Source organism: Oncorhynchus nerka, linkage group LG27 (genome assembly GCF_034236695.1).
Source record: "Oncorhynchus nerka isolate Pitt River linkage group LG27, Oner_Uvic_2.0, whole genome shotgun sequence".
Lineage (NCBI taxonomy): Eukaryota > Metazoa > Chordata > Actinopteri > Salmoniformes > Salmonidae > Oncorhynchus > Oncorhynchus nerka.
In genome coordinates this window covers 65,904,933-65,919,955 of record NC_088422.1, presented here as the reverse complement: position 1 = coordinate 65,919,955, position 15,023 = coordinate 65,904,933, and the positions used below count along the sequence as shown (strand labels likewise).

Here is a 15,023-nt window from a genome sequence, read left to right as displayed (position 1 = left end):
TGAATGCTCTGAGTGAGTTTAATATGCTGAAACAGATCTACTTGCTGTCAAACTAGTATGTTACTGGATGTGGCAGGGAAGCCATGTTCTTCATAGTGAAGTGAATGCAATTTGAGGTTAATTATATTATTAGCTCTTGCTTTTTGCTCATTCTTACCCCAACGGTGTTGACTTTCTCAGCAATGCACTACTTCAATGATTATTCCTCCTCCAATCACATACTAACAAACAAAACATTGTTTTTCTCTGCCTTCTCATGTATCAATACAACTTTAACATTTCAACATGCAGGCAGGGTAGAGCGATCATGATGTGTGTGTATTTTTCAGATTGATGAGCTGTCTATTAAACCTTCTGATCGATCCCAGGTGTCTGGTAAGTTGTTTTCAATTAATTGTTCCTTTCCTACACGTCAATCTCTTCAGCGATAGTATTGCTTTCTTTTTGCATAACGGTTGCATTGGGGTAAAGGGTTACACACAGGACACAGAAACGAGTCTCCTAAGCCTTGAGGGACCCATCTCCAAGAGAGCAGGGTTTCCTTCAATGACCTTGAAAATACTTTGAAACAAACAGAAAATAAAAATAAGTGTACTTCAACTTAACTTTGAAGTGGACCCTTCGTTTTAGGAACTTTCCCAAGGTTTGAGCTTGCAGAACATGACCCAGGATCCTGCAGAGGGAGGCTTGTTTGACACTGTTGTCTTGCGTAGATCTGTAGCATTGCAATGGGATGTTTTCCTGGAACTCAGGAGCTTGAGGCTTTTTTCAACGCTGTCATAACATTTTGTCTTGATGTGTTTTGCCAGTGGATGTAAGGTAGTTGGGGTGACTCGGTGAAGTGGACTGTCCCAACAGTACAAAGCTCTATGACATTATTACTTTGGGTGATTTCTATGTGGAATGCCTACTCTCTGTGCCAGTTGCGTTAAAGTGGTTCAGAATAAGTGCCTCAGAGTCACAGAGGGCTGTTGAGGGGAGGACGGCTCATAATGTCTGGAATGGAGTAAATGGAATTGATGTGTTCGATACCATTTCATCCATTCCGTTCCAGGCATTACTGTGAGCCTATCCTCCCCAATTAAGTTGAACTGGCCTACTGTGCTCAGTCCTTATAACTTCAAAGAGAAGAGATGCTACATCAGAGTGGTCTTTGATCTGTGGCTCTCCAGTTGCATTCATGGTCACATCGCAGAGCATCATGTCCTGTCCAGATTGCTGTCTGAGAGGTTCTTTTTTTCACCTTTATTTAACCAGGTAGGCAAGTTGAGAACTAGTTCTCATTTGCAACTGCGATCTGGCCAAGAAATATCAAAGCAATTTGACACATACAACAACACAGAGTTACACATGGAATAAACAAACATACAATCAATAATACAGTAGAAAAAAGTCTATATACAGCATGTGCAAATAAGGGAGGTAAGGCAATAAATAGTCCATGGTGGCGAAGTAATTACAATATAGCAATTAAACACTGGAATGGTAGAATGTGCAGAAGATGAATATGCAAGTAGAGATACTGGGGTGCAAAGGAGCAAGATAAAAAATAGTTAGTTGGATGGGCTATTTACAGATGGGCTATGTACAGGTGCAGTGATCTGTGAGCTGCTCTGACAGCTGGTGCTTCAAGCTAGTGAGGGAGATAAGAGTCTCCAGCTTTAGTGATTTTTGCAGTTCGTTCCAGTCATTGGCAGCAGAGACCTGGAAGGAGAGGCGACCAAGGGAAGAATTGGCTTTGGGGGTGACCAGTGAGATATACCTGCTGGAGCGCGTGCTACGGGTGGGTGCTGCTATGGTGACCAGTGAGCTGAGATAAGGCGGGGCTTTACCTAGCAGAGACTTGTAGATGACCTGGAGCCAGTGGGTTTGGCGACGAGTATGAAGTGAGGGCCAGCCAATGAGAGCGTACAGGTTGCAGTGTTGGGTCGTATATAGGGCTTTGATGACAAAACGGACGGCACTGTGATAGACTGCATCCAAGTGTTGGAGGCTATTTTGTAAATGACATTGCCGAAGTCGAGGATCGGTAGGATGGTCAGTTTTACGAGGGTATGTTTGGCAGCATGAGTGAAGGATGCTTTGTTGCGAAATAGGAAGCCGGTTCTAGATTTAATTTTGGATTGGAGATGTTTAATGTGAGTCTGGAAGGAGAGTTTACAGTCTAACCAGACACCTAGGTATTTGTAGTTGTCCACATATTCTAAGTCAGTAGTGATGCTAGGCGGGCGGGTGCGGGCAGCGATCGGTTGAAGAGCATGCATTTAGTTTTACTTGCATTTAAGAGCAGTTTTGGAGGCCACGGAAGGAGAGTTGTATGACATTGAAACTCCTCTAGTGGTTAGTTAACACAGTGTCCAAAGAAGGGCCAAAGGTATACAGAATGGTGTCGTCTGCGTAGAGGTGGATCAAAGAATCACCAGCAGCAAGAGCGACATCATTGATGTATACAGAGAAGAGAGTCGGCCCGAGAATTGAACCCTGTGGCACCCCCATAGAGACTGCCAGAGGTCCGGACAACAGGCCCTCCGATTTGACGCACTGAACTCTATCATAGAAGTAGTTGGTGAACCAGGCGAGGCAATCATTTGAGAAACCAAGGCTGTTGAGTCTGCCAATAAGAATGTTGTGATTGACAGAGTCGAAAGCCTTAGCCAGGTCGATGAATACGGCTGCACAGTAATGTCTCTTATCGATGGCGGTTATGATATCGTTTAGGACCTTGAGCGTGGCTGAGGTGCACCCATGACCAGCTCTGAAACCAGATTGCATAGTGGAGAAGGTACGGTGGGATTCGAAATGGTCGGTAATCTGTTTGTTTACTTGGCTTTCGAAGACCTTAGAAAGGGAGGGTAGGATAGATATAGGTCTGTAGCAGTTTGGGTCTAGAGTGTCTCCCCCTTTGAATAGGGGGATGACCATGGCATCTTTCCAATCTATGGGAATCTCAGACGATACGAAAGAGAGGTTGAACAGGCTGGTATTAGGGGCTGCAACAATTTCGGCAGATAATTTTAGAAAGAGAGGGTTCAGATTGTCTAGCACGGCTGATTTGTGGGGGTCCAGATTTTGCAGCTCTTTCAGAACATCAGCTATCTGGATTTGGGTGAAGGAGAAATGGGGGAGTTTTGGGCGAGTTGCTGTGGGGGGTGGAGGGTTGTTGATCGGGGTAGGGGTAGCCAGGTGGAGACCATGGCAAGCCGTAGAGAAATGCTTATTGAAATTCTCAATTATAGTGGATTTATCGGTGGTGACAGTGTTTCCTAGCTTCAGTGCAGTGGGCAGCTGGGAGGAGGTGCTCTTATTCTCCATGGACTTTACAGTGTCCCAGAACTTTTTTGAGTTTGTGCTACAGGATGCAAATTTCTGCTTGAAAAAGCTAGCCTTAGCTTTCCTAACTGCCTGTGTATATTTGTTCCTAACTTCCCTGAAAAGTTGCATATCACGGGGCTATTTGATGCTAATGCAGAATGCCACAGGATGTTTTTGTGCTGGTCAAGGGCAGTCAGGTCTGGAGAGAACCAAGGGCTATATCTGTTCCTGGTTCTACATTTTTTGAACGAGGCATGCTTATTTAAGATGGCGAGGAAGGCAATTTTAAAGAATAACCAGGCATCCTCTACTGACGGGATGAGGTCAATATCCTTCCAGGATACCCGGGCTAGGTTGATTAGAAAGGCCTGCTTGCTGAAGTGTTTTAGGGAGCGTTTGACAGTGATGAGGTGTGGTCGTTTGACCATAGACCCATTACGAATGCAGGCAATGAGGCAGTGATCGCCGAGATCTTGGTTGAAAACAGCAGAGGTGTATTTGGAGGGCAAGTTGGATGGGATGATATCTATGAGGGTGCCCGTGTTTACAGATTTGGGGTTGTACCTGGTGGGTTCATTGATAATTTGTCTGAGATTGAGGGCATCAAGTTTAGATTGTAGGATGGCCCGGGGTGTTAATCATGTCACAGTTTAGGTCACCTAGCAGCGTGAGCTCTGAAGATAGATGGGGGGCAATCAATTCACATATGGTGTCCAGGGCACAGCTGAGGGCAGAGGGTGGTCTATAGCAAGCGGCAACGAAGAGAGACTTGTTTCTGGAAAGGTGGATTTGTAAAAGTAGAAGCTCAAATTTGTTGGCTACAGACCTGGATAGTAAGACAGAACTCTGCAGGCTATCTCTGCAGTAGATTGCAACACCGCCCCCTTTGGCAGTTCAATCTTGTCGGAAAATTTTATAGTTAGGGATGGATATTTCAGGGTTTTTGGTGGTCTTCCTAAGCCAGGATTCAGACACGGCTAGGACATCAGGGTTGGCAGAGTGCGCTAAAGCAGTGAATTAAACATACTTAGGGAGGAGGCTTCTAATGTTAACATGCATGAAACCAAGGCTTTTACGGTTACAGAAGTCAACAAATGAGAGCACCTGGAGAGTAGGACGTGAGCTAGGCACTGCATGGCCTGGATTAACCTCTACATCACCAGAGGAACAGAGGAGGAGTAGGATAAGGGTACGGCTAAAGGCTATCAGGACTGGTCGTCTAGTGCGTTCGGCGCAGAGAGTAAAAGGAGCAGGTTTCTGGGCGCGATAGAATAGATTCAATGCATAATGTACAGACAGAGGTATGGTAGGATGTGAGTACATTCGAGGTAAATCTAGGCATTGAGTAATGATGAGAGAGATATTGTCTCTAGAGACGTTTAAACCAGGTGATGTCACCGCATATGTGGGAGTTGGAACAATGGTAGGTTAAGGCATATTGAGCAGGACTAGAGGCTCTACAGTGACATAAGACAATAATCACTAACCAGGACAGTAATGGACAAGGCATATTGATATTAGGGAGAGGCATGCGTAGCTGGGTGATCAATAGGGGTCCAGTGAGGGGTTGGGCTGGCTGGAGAGACTGCGATTCAGACAGCTAGCGGGCCGGGGATAGCAAGCTAGCAGAAGGTCCATAGAGGCACGTCTCAATGGAGGAATCTCTGTTTTAGCCACCACGGTGGCTTGCCTTTCCAAATAAAATGGAATATTGTTTGTTCATATAATTTAAATAGCCGGTCACTAGGGTTAGGCAAAACCACAAAAAAATAGGTAAACTGTGATTTGACTAAAGAGTTAATCAGGGTGATTTTTCCACAAATAGACAGGTATTTTCCTTTCAAATGGTAGCAAGATCGTATCTATGTTTGCTAAATTTCTATTAAAATGTATTGGAGTGAGATAATTTCTTTCTTTTGGGATTTGTATACTGAGTATATCCACATCTCCGTCAGACAATTTCTTTGGTAAACTACACGGTAATGTAAAAGTAAACATTTTGTGATCCAATACGTAATATAGTACACTTATCATAATTTGGTTTTAATCCAGAGAGGTTAGCAAAAGTATCTAGATCCTCTACGAGGCTGTAGTAGAGGAATTCTAATTGTGGTTTTAAAAGAAAACATGAATCATCAGAGTACAATGACACCTTCGTATTTAAGCTATGGATTTCTCATTCCTTAATATTATTGTTGGATCTAATTTTAACAGCTAAAATTTCGACTTTAATTCTTCTTTCAAAATATTGTTTGGTGAATCATGAGTGACTCCATCATTTGTAACAAGTTTCAATACATTTTTTTTGTAGCATTTTTTGTTGAAGATTGAAAAATAATGTGCTACATTTTCCCCCATATTCCATCCAGTTTGTTTTATTTGTATAGTATATTACACTGGATCTGTCGCTGTTGCTGGTCAACTACATAGCTTGCAGTGACACACAGAGTTACGGACGTGAGTAAGAGGAGTTCTTAGACAATCTCTACCATGGCATTGAGATACAGTAACTTAGATAACTGTCTGGGGTGATATGAGTGTCTTACTAATAGGTGTTACACTTTCTTTCATAACGATCTGCTGAGCACAGTGAAAGTAGGACTCATGTTGTGATGGGGATGAGGGGAGAACACGGGAATACAACCTTATTTATGGAAAAACAGTTTCAAAAGACATAACTTGTTTTAATCATTTTTCAAATGTATTCAAATAAATAAATATACTTATAATACTAAGTGAGCCCACAGATACAGTCACCTCCAAAAGTATTGGCACCCTTGACAAAGATGAGCAAAATAGACTGTATAAAATAAATAATACAAAATCAGGGTCACACTGTCTTAAACAAATCTACTTTGAAACAAAAGTATACACACGTGGTTATTTTATTATTATTATTTTTTGTGTGCATTTTACCCCCTTTTCTCCCCAATTTCGTGGTATCCAATTGTTAGTAGTTACTATCTTGTCTCATCGCTACAACTCCCGTACGGGCTCGGGAGAGACGAAGGTTGAAACAACCAAGCCGCACTGCTTCTTAACACAGTGTGCATACCGGAAGCCAGCAGAACCGGAGGAAGGAAACACCGTGCGACCTGGTTAGTGTGCACTGCGCCCGGCCCGCCACAGGAGTCGCTAGTGCGCGATGAGACAAGGATATCTCTACCGGCCAAACCCTCCCTAACCCGGACGACGCCAGGCCAATTGTGCGTCGCCCCACTGACCTCCCGGTCGCGGCCGGCTGCGACAGAGCCTGGGCACGAACACAGAGTCTCTGGTGGCACAGCTACCCTAGACCACTGCGCCACCCGGGGAGGCCCTCACACGTGGTTATGGGCTTAAAAAAGCGAGATATAGAGATGAAATGTATTAAATTTTGAGTTTGCATCCCAATATTACAGTTTATATACATCACAGAAGACAGAAATATAACAAAACCGTTTGACATAGAAACACCGGATTTTCAGAGGCTTTTTACAAAGAATGTTTATTAATTATGAAATTATGAAAAATATGAATAACATTCCACCCATGAGGCCACTAGGTCGTTTCACTGCAGGAAAGGCTACCAAGAAAAAAACGAATAAAAAGAATACTGTAGGTGTCAAAATGATTGGTACCCGTAAAGATTCTTCTCAATAAAATCTATTTGCATTAACATTCTACTTACAGTTCTTTAAACTGAGATTTTTTAAAATGATGGTGAATTTTCCTGGTATTGGACCCAAGTGTATCTTGTCCATACTCACAGTGATGAAGATGGTTTGTGATGAAAAGAAAAGTCCAAGGGTCACGGTTGCCATAAAACAAGTTTTTTTGAGAGAAACCAACAAATGTAAACACTTGGAGTTTGCTAAACGTCAATGGCACATGGATTGGAACCAGGTGCTATGGTCAGATGAGATGAAAATAGGGGTTTTTGGCCACGCACACCAGTGGGCTTTGAAAATATTTTTAAAATTTAACCTGGCAAGTCAGTTAGAAACAAATTCTTATTTACAATGACGGCCTACACCGGCCAAACCCAGACGACGCTGGGCCAATTGTGCACCGCCCTATGGGACTCCCAATCACAGCCGGTTGTGATACAGCCTGGATTCAAACCAGGGTGTCTGTAGTGACACCTCAAGCACTGAGATTCAGTGCCTTAGACCGCTGCGCCACTCAGGAGCAAAGACCATATGCATCTTTCTTTTGTAAGAGAGATGCAAATGCAGAAAATAACCCCATGCCTACTGTAAAATATGGTGGTGGATCTTTGATTTTATGAGGCGGTTTTGCTTCTTGGTGATAGTGACATTGAACGGTACCATGAACTGTACCAAGTACCAGGACATTTTAGCCAAAAACCTGGTTGCCCCTACCAAGAGGCTGAAACTTGGCTACAAATGGATCTTCCAGCTAGACAATGACCCCAAGCACACATAAAATCCACAAAGAAATTATTAATTGACAACAAAAAAAATCACCATTTTGCAATGGCCATCTCTGTCTCCGGACTTGAAACACATTGAAATCCTGAGGTTTGAACTGAAGAGGGAAGTCCATAAGTACAGACGAAGGATATAAAGGATCTGGAAAGATTCTGTATGGAGGAGTGGTCTAAGATCATTCCCAATGTGTTATTTAATCTCAGAAAACATTCAATATAGCTCTGGTTTTCTATTATTTATTTTATACAGTCTTTTTTGCTCATCTTTATCAAGGGTGACAATGATTTTGGAGGTGACTGTATGTTACTTAAAAGTAAATATAAATGTACAGTGTAAAATAATATATCAGCGGTTTGTGATAAAATAAATATAACAGAATAATTCCATACATTGAGTAACTTCATACAATCCACAAGAATAAAAGTTTCTAACTATCAGCTTATTACTAAATATTACAATTTAAATGATACAGTAGTTTTCAGTACATTCATACATATTATGCCTTGTACCTTTCTTATTAAGAGTAACAAGTATTCAATAAAAACCTAACAACTATGTTTTCTAACTTATATTCTCAGTTTGCCACGTTGATAGTCAGTGCAGCAGAGCAGAGGATGTCTGTTGTAGGGCATCAGGTCTTCCAAACCCATCGATCATCTGGAGACAGCGTGTAGAGCTAAATTGTGTTTCTTCAGTGCATCTCCCTACCGGAGTACAATTTACACATCTCCTGTTGTTCTGTAAGACAGATAAGACAGGCCTCTTTGTGAGGACTTTTCTTTTCAACATCGCAGAAGGGAAGCTCAACAGAATCCCTGTGAGCCTGACATGGTGTGGCATACTAACACAGGTTTTAGATATTTATACCTTTATTTTACCAGGTTAGTCTCATTGATATTAAACATGTATTTTACAATAGAGTCCTGGCCAAAATGGCAGCAAAATACTACCATAATTCTATGCTTCTCCTACTATCTGAGGATAAAACAGACTTATACAGCTCTATTGCAGTCTAAAATGTCTCAAATATACCATTAATTATGCATAATAGATAGGTTTCAATAGTTTGACAGAAGCCATTTATATTCAAGGCTTTGTTGTATTTCTGAGAGAGTAGGCATGGATATGAAGAAAAAAATGGTATTTTCTCTCTATGACAGTCCCTTACTGACTGTAACCCTTCTCTCTCTGTAAATGCCTTTTCAGAGTACTAGTACTGAGAAACCCAGATCAATTACGCCTTTGTAAAACTGACACTAAGGTAAAGCATAATGGTTTCGTGAGAGCCCTGTACAGTAGGTCTTCTGTGCTCGAGGATCTTACCTTTCAGAAGTAGTCCAACCTCCTCACTGTCTTCTACTGCCACTGGTTTGAGGAGGAGGGCAAAGAAGATCGCCATACCAATCACCTGAGAATAAACACAAGCATCAAATGAAATTCTTATTTTTACATCTGTTGATGATTGAACAGAACTTCAGGACTACATTCTTCATGTAAGACATAGAGCCCTGGTCTTACCTTAAGAGGCTGGAGGATGAAGATGCTCTGGAAGAGGGACATGGCCAGAGAGATAACCCACTGGATGGACTTCTCCCTCCCATAGGCAAAGCCATACATCAGGGTAAAGTACGTGGACACAACACTGATGGAGACGAGCAAGAACCAGCCCACAAACACAAACCACCAGGGCAGCCAGCAGCTCGAGCTTTTCCTTTTCTCCCTAGCAACACGGGGAGGACTGGGGAGAGGAGGCACAGAGGAAACACAGGTATGTTTAGGTACTTGGTCAGAGTAATGTATGACAATGATATTCACATAAATACAGATCAATTTAACTTGATTGGAAACTGAGAGGAAGGGAATGACGTGTAAAGTATTTTTTTTGAAAAGCTTAACTTTTAATTCCGTTATTTATATTCCCTTCTCTACACAGGTATATTGTCCAACCTGTAAGCCATGTGGCTGGTGAAAACCATCTCGGACGTCTTCTGCAGCAGGTGGACGGTGTTCAGGATGTGTTGACGGGCCTCTGGGGTGGGGAAGGCACTCTCATCCAGCCGCTCCAGGCACATGGACAGGTGGTGGAGGAAGTACAGGACAAACTTGCTGCAGTAGACCCAGTGTGGCTCACTCTCACTCAACCCTAGTAGGCAGACGCATCAAATCTCCAACAATTACAATGATGTCAAAACCTGTGTGACTTGTAAGGTTGCTCTTGCAGTGTCAGTGAAGCACCTTGCATAAGCTGAATGACCCCTTGCACTCTGCCCAAGGCTGAGCAAAGGTCATCGCATGACTCCAGCTTCTTCTCTAGCTCAGGCACTTTGTTCCTCTGGCTCTTACAGAGCAGATTCACCATCTCCTCTGTATCCTAGATAGGGACGTAGTATGCAGGAATACAGTACTTAAGGACAGAACGTACATAACAGTTGCCAGTATCAATGTTGCCAGTATCACAGTTGCCAGTATCAATGTTAATGGTTGCTATAACCAATAAGATATTGTATGGCCTTGGAAGTAAGAAAAAAGGCAGGCACAGCTGAAAGGAATAAACGATGGGAGTGTTTGAAGGTTGTAGACAAAGTATAGCGCAGAACTATAGCACAGCAACAACACTTTATTTTGAAAAGGTAAAGAGAGGACCTTAAGAATGGTTGGCATGGTAACAGCGAGGGGTTTCAGGCCCTGCATATCGGGGTTCTTCTCCTTCGGTTGGACGAATCGTGGCTTGATACTACGGAATATGGTGATGATGAGGATGTTGATGGGGAACATGAGCAAACCGCTTTCCACCCCCACCATGATCTCCTCCCAAGTGACCTCCAGCGAACCTGGGACATGAAAGCGCACACCATTATGGAGTCAAGGCACAATAACAGAAGCTATAACACTCAATATATCATTCAATGTCTGAACACTTGTTGTGTTGTTCTGGGTCAAGTATTTCTTAGCCATATGAAAGGTTTATCAAGGGCTTGGGGTCATTGAATAACCACTCTGTGCTGTGTGACAAGGTCTTTCAGATCTGTATTGTCAAAGGAATGTGGCTGAAACGTTGTCTATTGAAGGGTTATGAAGAGCCTTCCACTGCCTACAACTACTAGTCCTTGTAACTCTGTGAACACCAAGGAGAAAAGAGCCTTGAGTTGGATCTAACATTTATAATTGAGACAAGTCCTTGTCTTTGATTCTTAACGCAGCTGTATCTAAAAAGTCTGATATGTTATCATCCACATTGCAGGCTAATCGTAGTTCCCATGTACTGCACTGTTCTCTTTTTACTTTTCGTAAAAACTTTTTCCGGTAGCCAAAATTTCCAATTTCTACGTGAGTGGAGGATAAAATTGCCCATCCTTATCAGAGGCAGCTCATTATTGCCCATCCTTATCAGAGGCAGCTCATTACTGCCCATCCTTATCAGAGGCAGCTCATTACTGCCCATCCTTATCAGAGGCAGCTCATTACTGCCCATCCTTATCAGAGGCAGCTCATTACTGCCCATCCTTATCAGAGGCAGCTCATTACTGCCCATCCTTATCAGAGGCAGCTCATTATTGCCCATCCTTATCAGAGGCAGCTCATTATTGCCCATCCTTATCAGAGGCAGCTTATTATTGCCCATCCTTATCAGAGGCAGCTCATTATTGCCCATCCTTATCAGAGGCAGCTCATTATTGCCCATCCTTATCAGAGGCAGCTCATTATTGCCCATCCTTATCAGAGGCAGCTCATTATTGCCCATCCTTATCAGAGGCAGCTCATTATTGCCCATCCTTATCAGAGGCAGCTCATTATTGCCCATCCTTATCAGAGGCAGCTCATTACTGCCCATCCTTATCAGAGGCAGCTCATTATTGCCCATCCTTATCAGAGGCAGCTCATTATTGCCCATCCTTATCAGATGCAGCTCATTATTGCCCATCCTTATCAGAGGCAGCTCATTATTGCCCATCCTTATCAGAGGCAGCTCATTATTGCCCATCCTTATCAGAGGCAACTCATTTACTGCCCATCCTTATCAGAGGCAGCTCATTATTGCCCATCCTTATCAGAGGCAGCTCATTATTGCCCATCCTTATCAGAGGCAGCTCATTATTGCCCATCCTTATCAGAGGCAGCTCATTACTGCCCATCCTTATCAGAGGCAGCTCATTAGATGTGAGCTCAGATATGAACGGCACAGTCACAAAAGAGGACTAATTGACTCACCCACAATGACTTATCCAGTACCCAATATAAAACATAATGTTGTATCTCTATGGACTTACCAATGGTGAAGATGACAGGAGACTGCTGGTTTTTGGGGATCTTCCAGAAGGCGATGTTGATTGCCATGGTGCAGAGCAGGAGGCTCATGCAGCAGGACACCCTCTGTGCTCGGGTGAACGGGCTACGCCAGGGAGGGTCTACGATGGACACCCAGATGTGCTGATCTCTAAAGCCTGTCGACGTCCTGGTCTGGAAAATATTTCTAGGACATAGAAAGTGTGGGACATTAGGGGATGACCAGGGTGGAAGTCCGAGGAATTACATTGAAAAAGTAGTCTAGGATACAAGGGTTCAGAATTAAAACTCTATGGCACGTTGCAAGATATTGGACCTAGAAATCCTCTACAGACATGTTGTAACATTGTACTCTACTGTTGGTCAATCACCTAAAGCTTCTGATCTCGTTTTTCTTGGCAGTGTTGAGGGTCTTCTTGGTCAGCCCGTCCCCCCTGTCAGAGCTCAGCCACGATGAGGACAGGAAGTGCCAAACCTTCTTTCTCTGCAGGTCTTGGATCGTCACCTTGTTGAGATACCTGGTGGGAGGAAACGTGACCTCACACTCAGGAAAATAGTTATTATTCCCTGTGTAGAGATAGAGATTCTTAGACTGTAGAGATAAAAACAAAAACAAGTCCCTGCCAGCATAGCAGTGGTTGCAATATTTTTGTTGTGTGTATTCAAAGACTCCGTGCAGTCAAAAACAGGATTTCCTGTGTTTTATATTTCCACATGATGAGGTTGGAATAATACTATGCAATTGATGATAATGCCTTTTTAGTGTAAGACCTGTTTAAAACGATACCCTGTAATTTCAGCCTGTTTTGGTGGGATGGAGTTTTGGCCTGCCTGGTGACAACAGACCAATAAGAAATAGAGTTCCAAACCTCTCTGTCAATAACAGCTACTTTTCCCCTTCCCACTCCCAGGTAGTCCTAGAAAAATATTTTGCTAAGAAGCTATTTTGTTTCTTTTTGACAATTTGAATTGAAAACAATCACAGTAAGGTACTGAATTGTTACCCAGAAATGATTTGATATTGTGATAAATACGTCAACATTGAACCTTTAAGACAGGTATTAAACAGGAGGAGACAAGGTGAGGTGAGGAGGCAAGGATGCTATTTTGAAGTGTCATTGTGATGAAACTCTACCAGGTCTCCAAGGGTGAGGGGAGCAAAGCTTGATAATGTCACACCTAAACTACTTTAACAGCTCAGTATTTATAGGTCCTAGTTGTCCCTGCAGATTCTTAACCCGGACCTTAGAGTTTAGTGTGCCACAAATCATTTTTAAACATGACAATGGAAAGTATGGAGTGATTTCAAAAAGACCTTGACTTTAAACAAGTCACAATAATTACAGGGATGATGTGTCATCTGCCCTGGTGCTTACCAGGAGGGGTGCCCCCCAGAGTTGTCATGGCACAGCTGGATGCCCGTCAGCTCCCCCAGGGGAAAGGGTGTGGTCACCAGGAACAAGTCCACACCCCTTCTCTCAAATACTGGTTTATCAGGGTCACTTAGGTGGTGGGGCTCACTCTCCCCCTGTGTACCCAACAACTTGACTGTAACCTACATAAAAAAAATATACTCTGATTAGCATGGATACTGGTATTGATATTCCATTGCTAAGTAAACTGACCACAGAAATGAATGAAGGATCTATTCAGTTACCACCCCATCTTACATTGGCAGAGGTACCCGCCCCTCTCCGACTGCCAGTCTGGACATTCAGTAGGTAGTTATAACTGGCACATGGGTGGTTATCCTTCAGGAGTGTCATCTTCCTCTGTGGACAAAACAAGTGTTTCAGTGTTCGTGTGTGTGTGAGTGTGAGCATCAGTTTGTGTGTGTTTGTATTTGTGTTTGTACACGCCTTGATAAACTCACCCTGGTGAGGGCCCTCCTGTCTGCATAGCAGGCCCAGAGCAGAGTGACCAGGTACAGGCCAAAGAAGGCAGAGAGCAACGCCACCACCACATAGTTCTCATTCACTGTGGCAAAGTACTGAGCTGTGAGCGACACGTCTACGTAGTTGGGCATCACAAAGAAAGAGCTCCCAAACGATGTCAGGTGGTTACACAGACAATGTGTCATCCTAGGAGTTGACTGTATACCCACCTAGAACAAGACAACACAGACAAACGCTTTCACAATGTCACAAACACATACCAACGCTTACCAATTAGGTTTGTTCATACTCTGATGGAGACAAAGGAGGGATAGGTCTCATTAATAGCAGCCTCACCCAGCAGCCAGCTATGCTCCATGTCAGCTGTTTAGTGTTCCAGTACATGCACTTAGTAGTAAAGATGGTGATCTGTAGTGTCAGGCCCTTGCTCCAGGTTGAGTTAAACAGACTGGCATTCACATACCAGGTGCCTGTTCCCTTTTCCATCATCTCAGGGGTGACCAGCCAGCGATAACCCTCTGAAAGAGCACAATAGGGTTTTGAACATGGATTACTCTATACCACCCAGACTAAGAAAGCAAACCAACAATACGTTTGAGAGCCCGACCTCCAATTACAGTGTGAAATTCCAGACAGACATGTCTTAAAGCTTGTGAATATCAAAAGTAGTATGTGAATCTATGTACATACCAGACAGCTAGATTGACTGAAAGCAGTAGCACAGTGGATGTAATGTTTTGCCTAGCAGTAACTATGGTGATGGAATCCTCCTCTACCTGTGTGTCTCAGGACGGTGCTGTGTTTATAGTGGGTGTCATTGGGTGGGGAGCCCAGGCCCAGCAGCAGTTTTAGGGACACATTGACACTGGGCTGTATGGTGAATATGACTGTGATGTTGGGGTCCGTAGTGTTGAAAGTGGTCCCAACGCGAGCCCCTTCCTCCAAGGATACAGTCGTGCCAGAGAGCACAGGAGCATCTGGGCGTGGAAGAATGATCTATAGAGAAGGGAGAGAAACAACCAAATCTATTTGCATTCATGGTTCCCTCATCTCTGTTAGGGAAATGAGGATGGAATGACAGCAGGCTAATGTTAAAGTA

General features: G+C 43.3%; 1 protein-coding gene across 1 annotated transcript; it reads right to left on the bottom strand.

Annotated features, from left to right (window-relative positions):
* Positions 1 to 6,335: 6,335 nt before the first annotated feature.
* Positions 6,336 to 14,250, bottom strand: LOC115111106 (polycystin-1-like protein 2). Its single transcript, XM_029636984.2, has 11 exons — positions 13,903 to 14,250; positions 13,700 to 13,801; positions 13,406 to 13,584; positions 12,401 to 12,547; positions 12,014 to 12,216; positions 10,389 to 10,576; positions 9,981 to 10,116; positions 9,693 to 9,888; positions 9,264 to 9,483; positions 9,069 to 9,153; positions 6,336 to 8,483 (listed from the first exon to the last, which is right to left on the bottom strand). The coding sequence occupies exons 1-11, from the start codon at positions 14,107 to 14,109 to the stop codon at positions 8,437 to 8,439; spliced, it is 1,710 nt and encodes a 569-aa protein (XP_029492844.1). The 5' UTR covers positions 14,110 to 14,250; the 3' UTR covers positions 6,336 to 8,436.
* Positions 14,251 to 15,023: the final 773 nt, after the last annotated feature.

What these genes read in the sequence shown, in the direction of transcription:
- LOC115111106 (XM_029636984.2), bottom strand. Translation starts at nt 14,109, where the DNA reads ATGACACATTGTCTGTGTAACCACCTGACATCGTTTGGGAGCTCTTTC. An exon ending in GGTCATTCAGCTTATGCAAG is followed by an intron (nt 9,889 to 9,980) that starts GTGCTTCACTGA and finishes TCTGCCTACTAG; the next exon opens with GGTTGAGTGAGAGTGAGCCA. An exon ending in TCATCCTCCAGCCTCTTAAG is followed by an intron (nt 9,154 to 9,263) that starts GTAAGACCAGGG and finishes GTTTATTCTCAG; the next exon opens with GTGATTGGTATGGCGATCTT.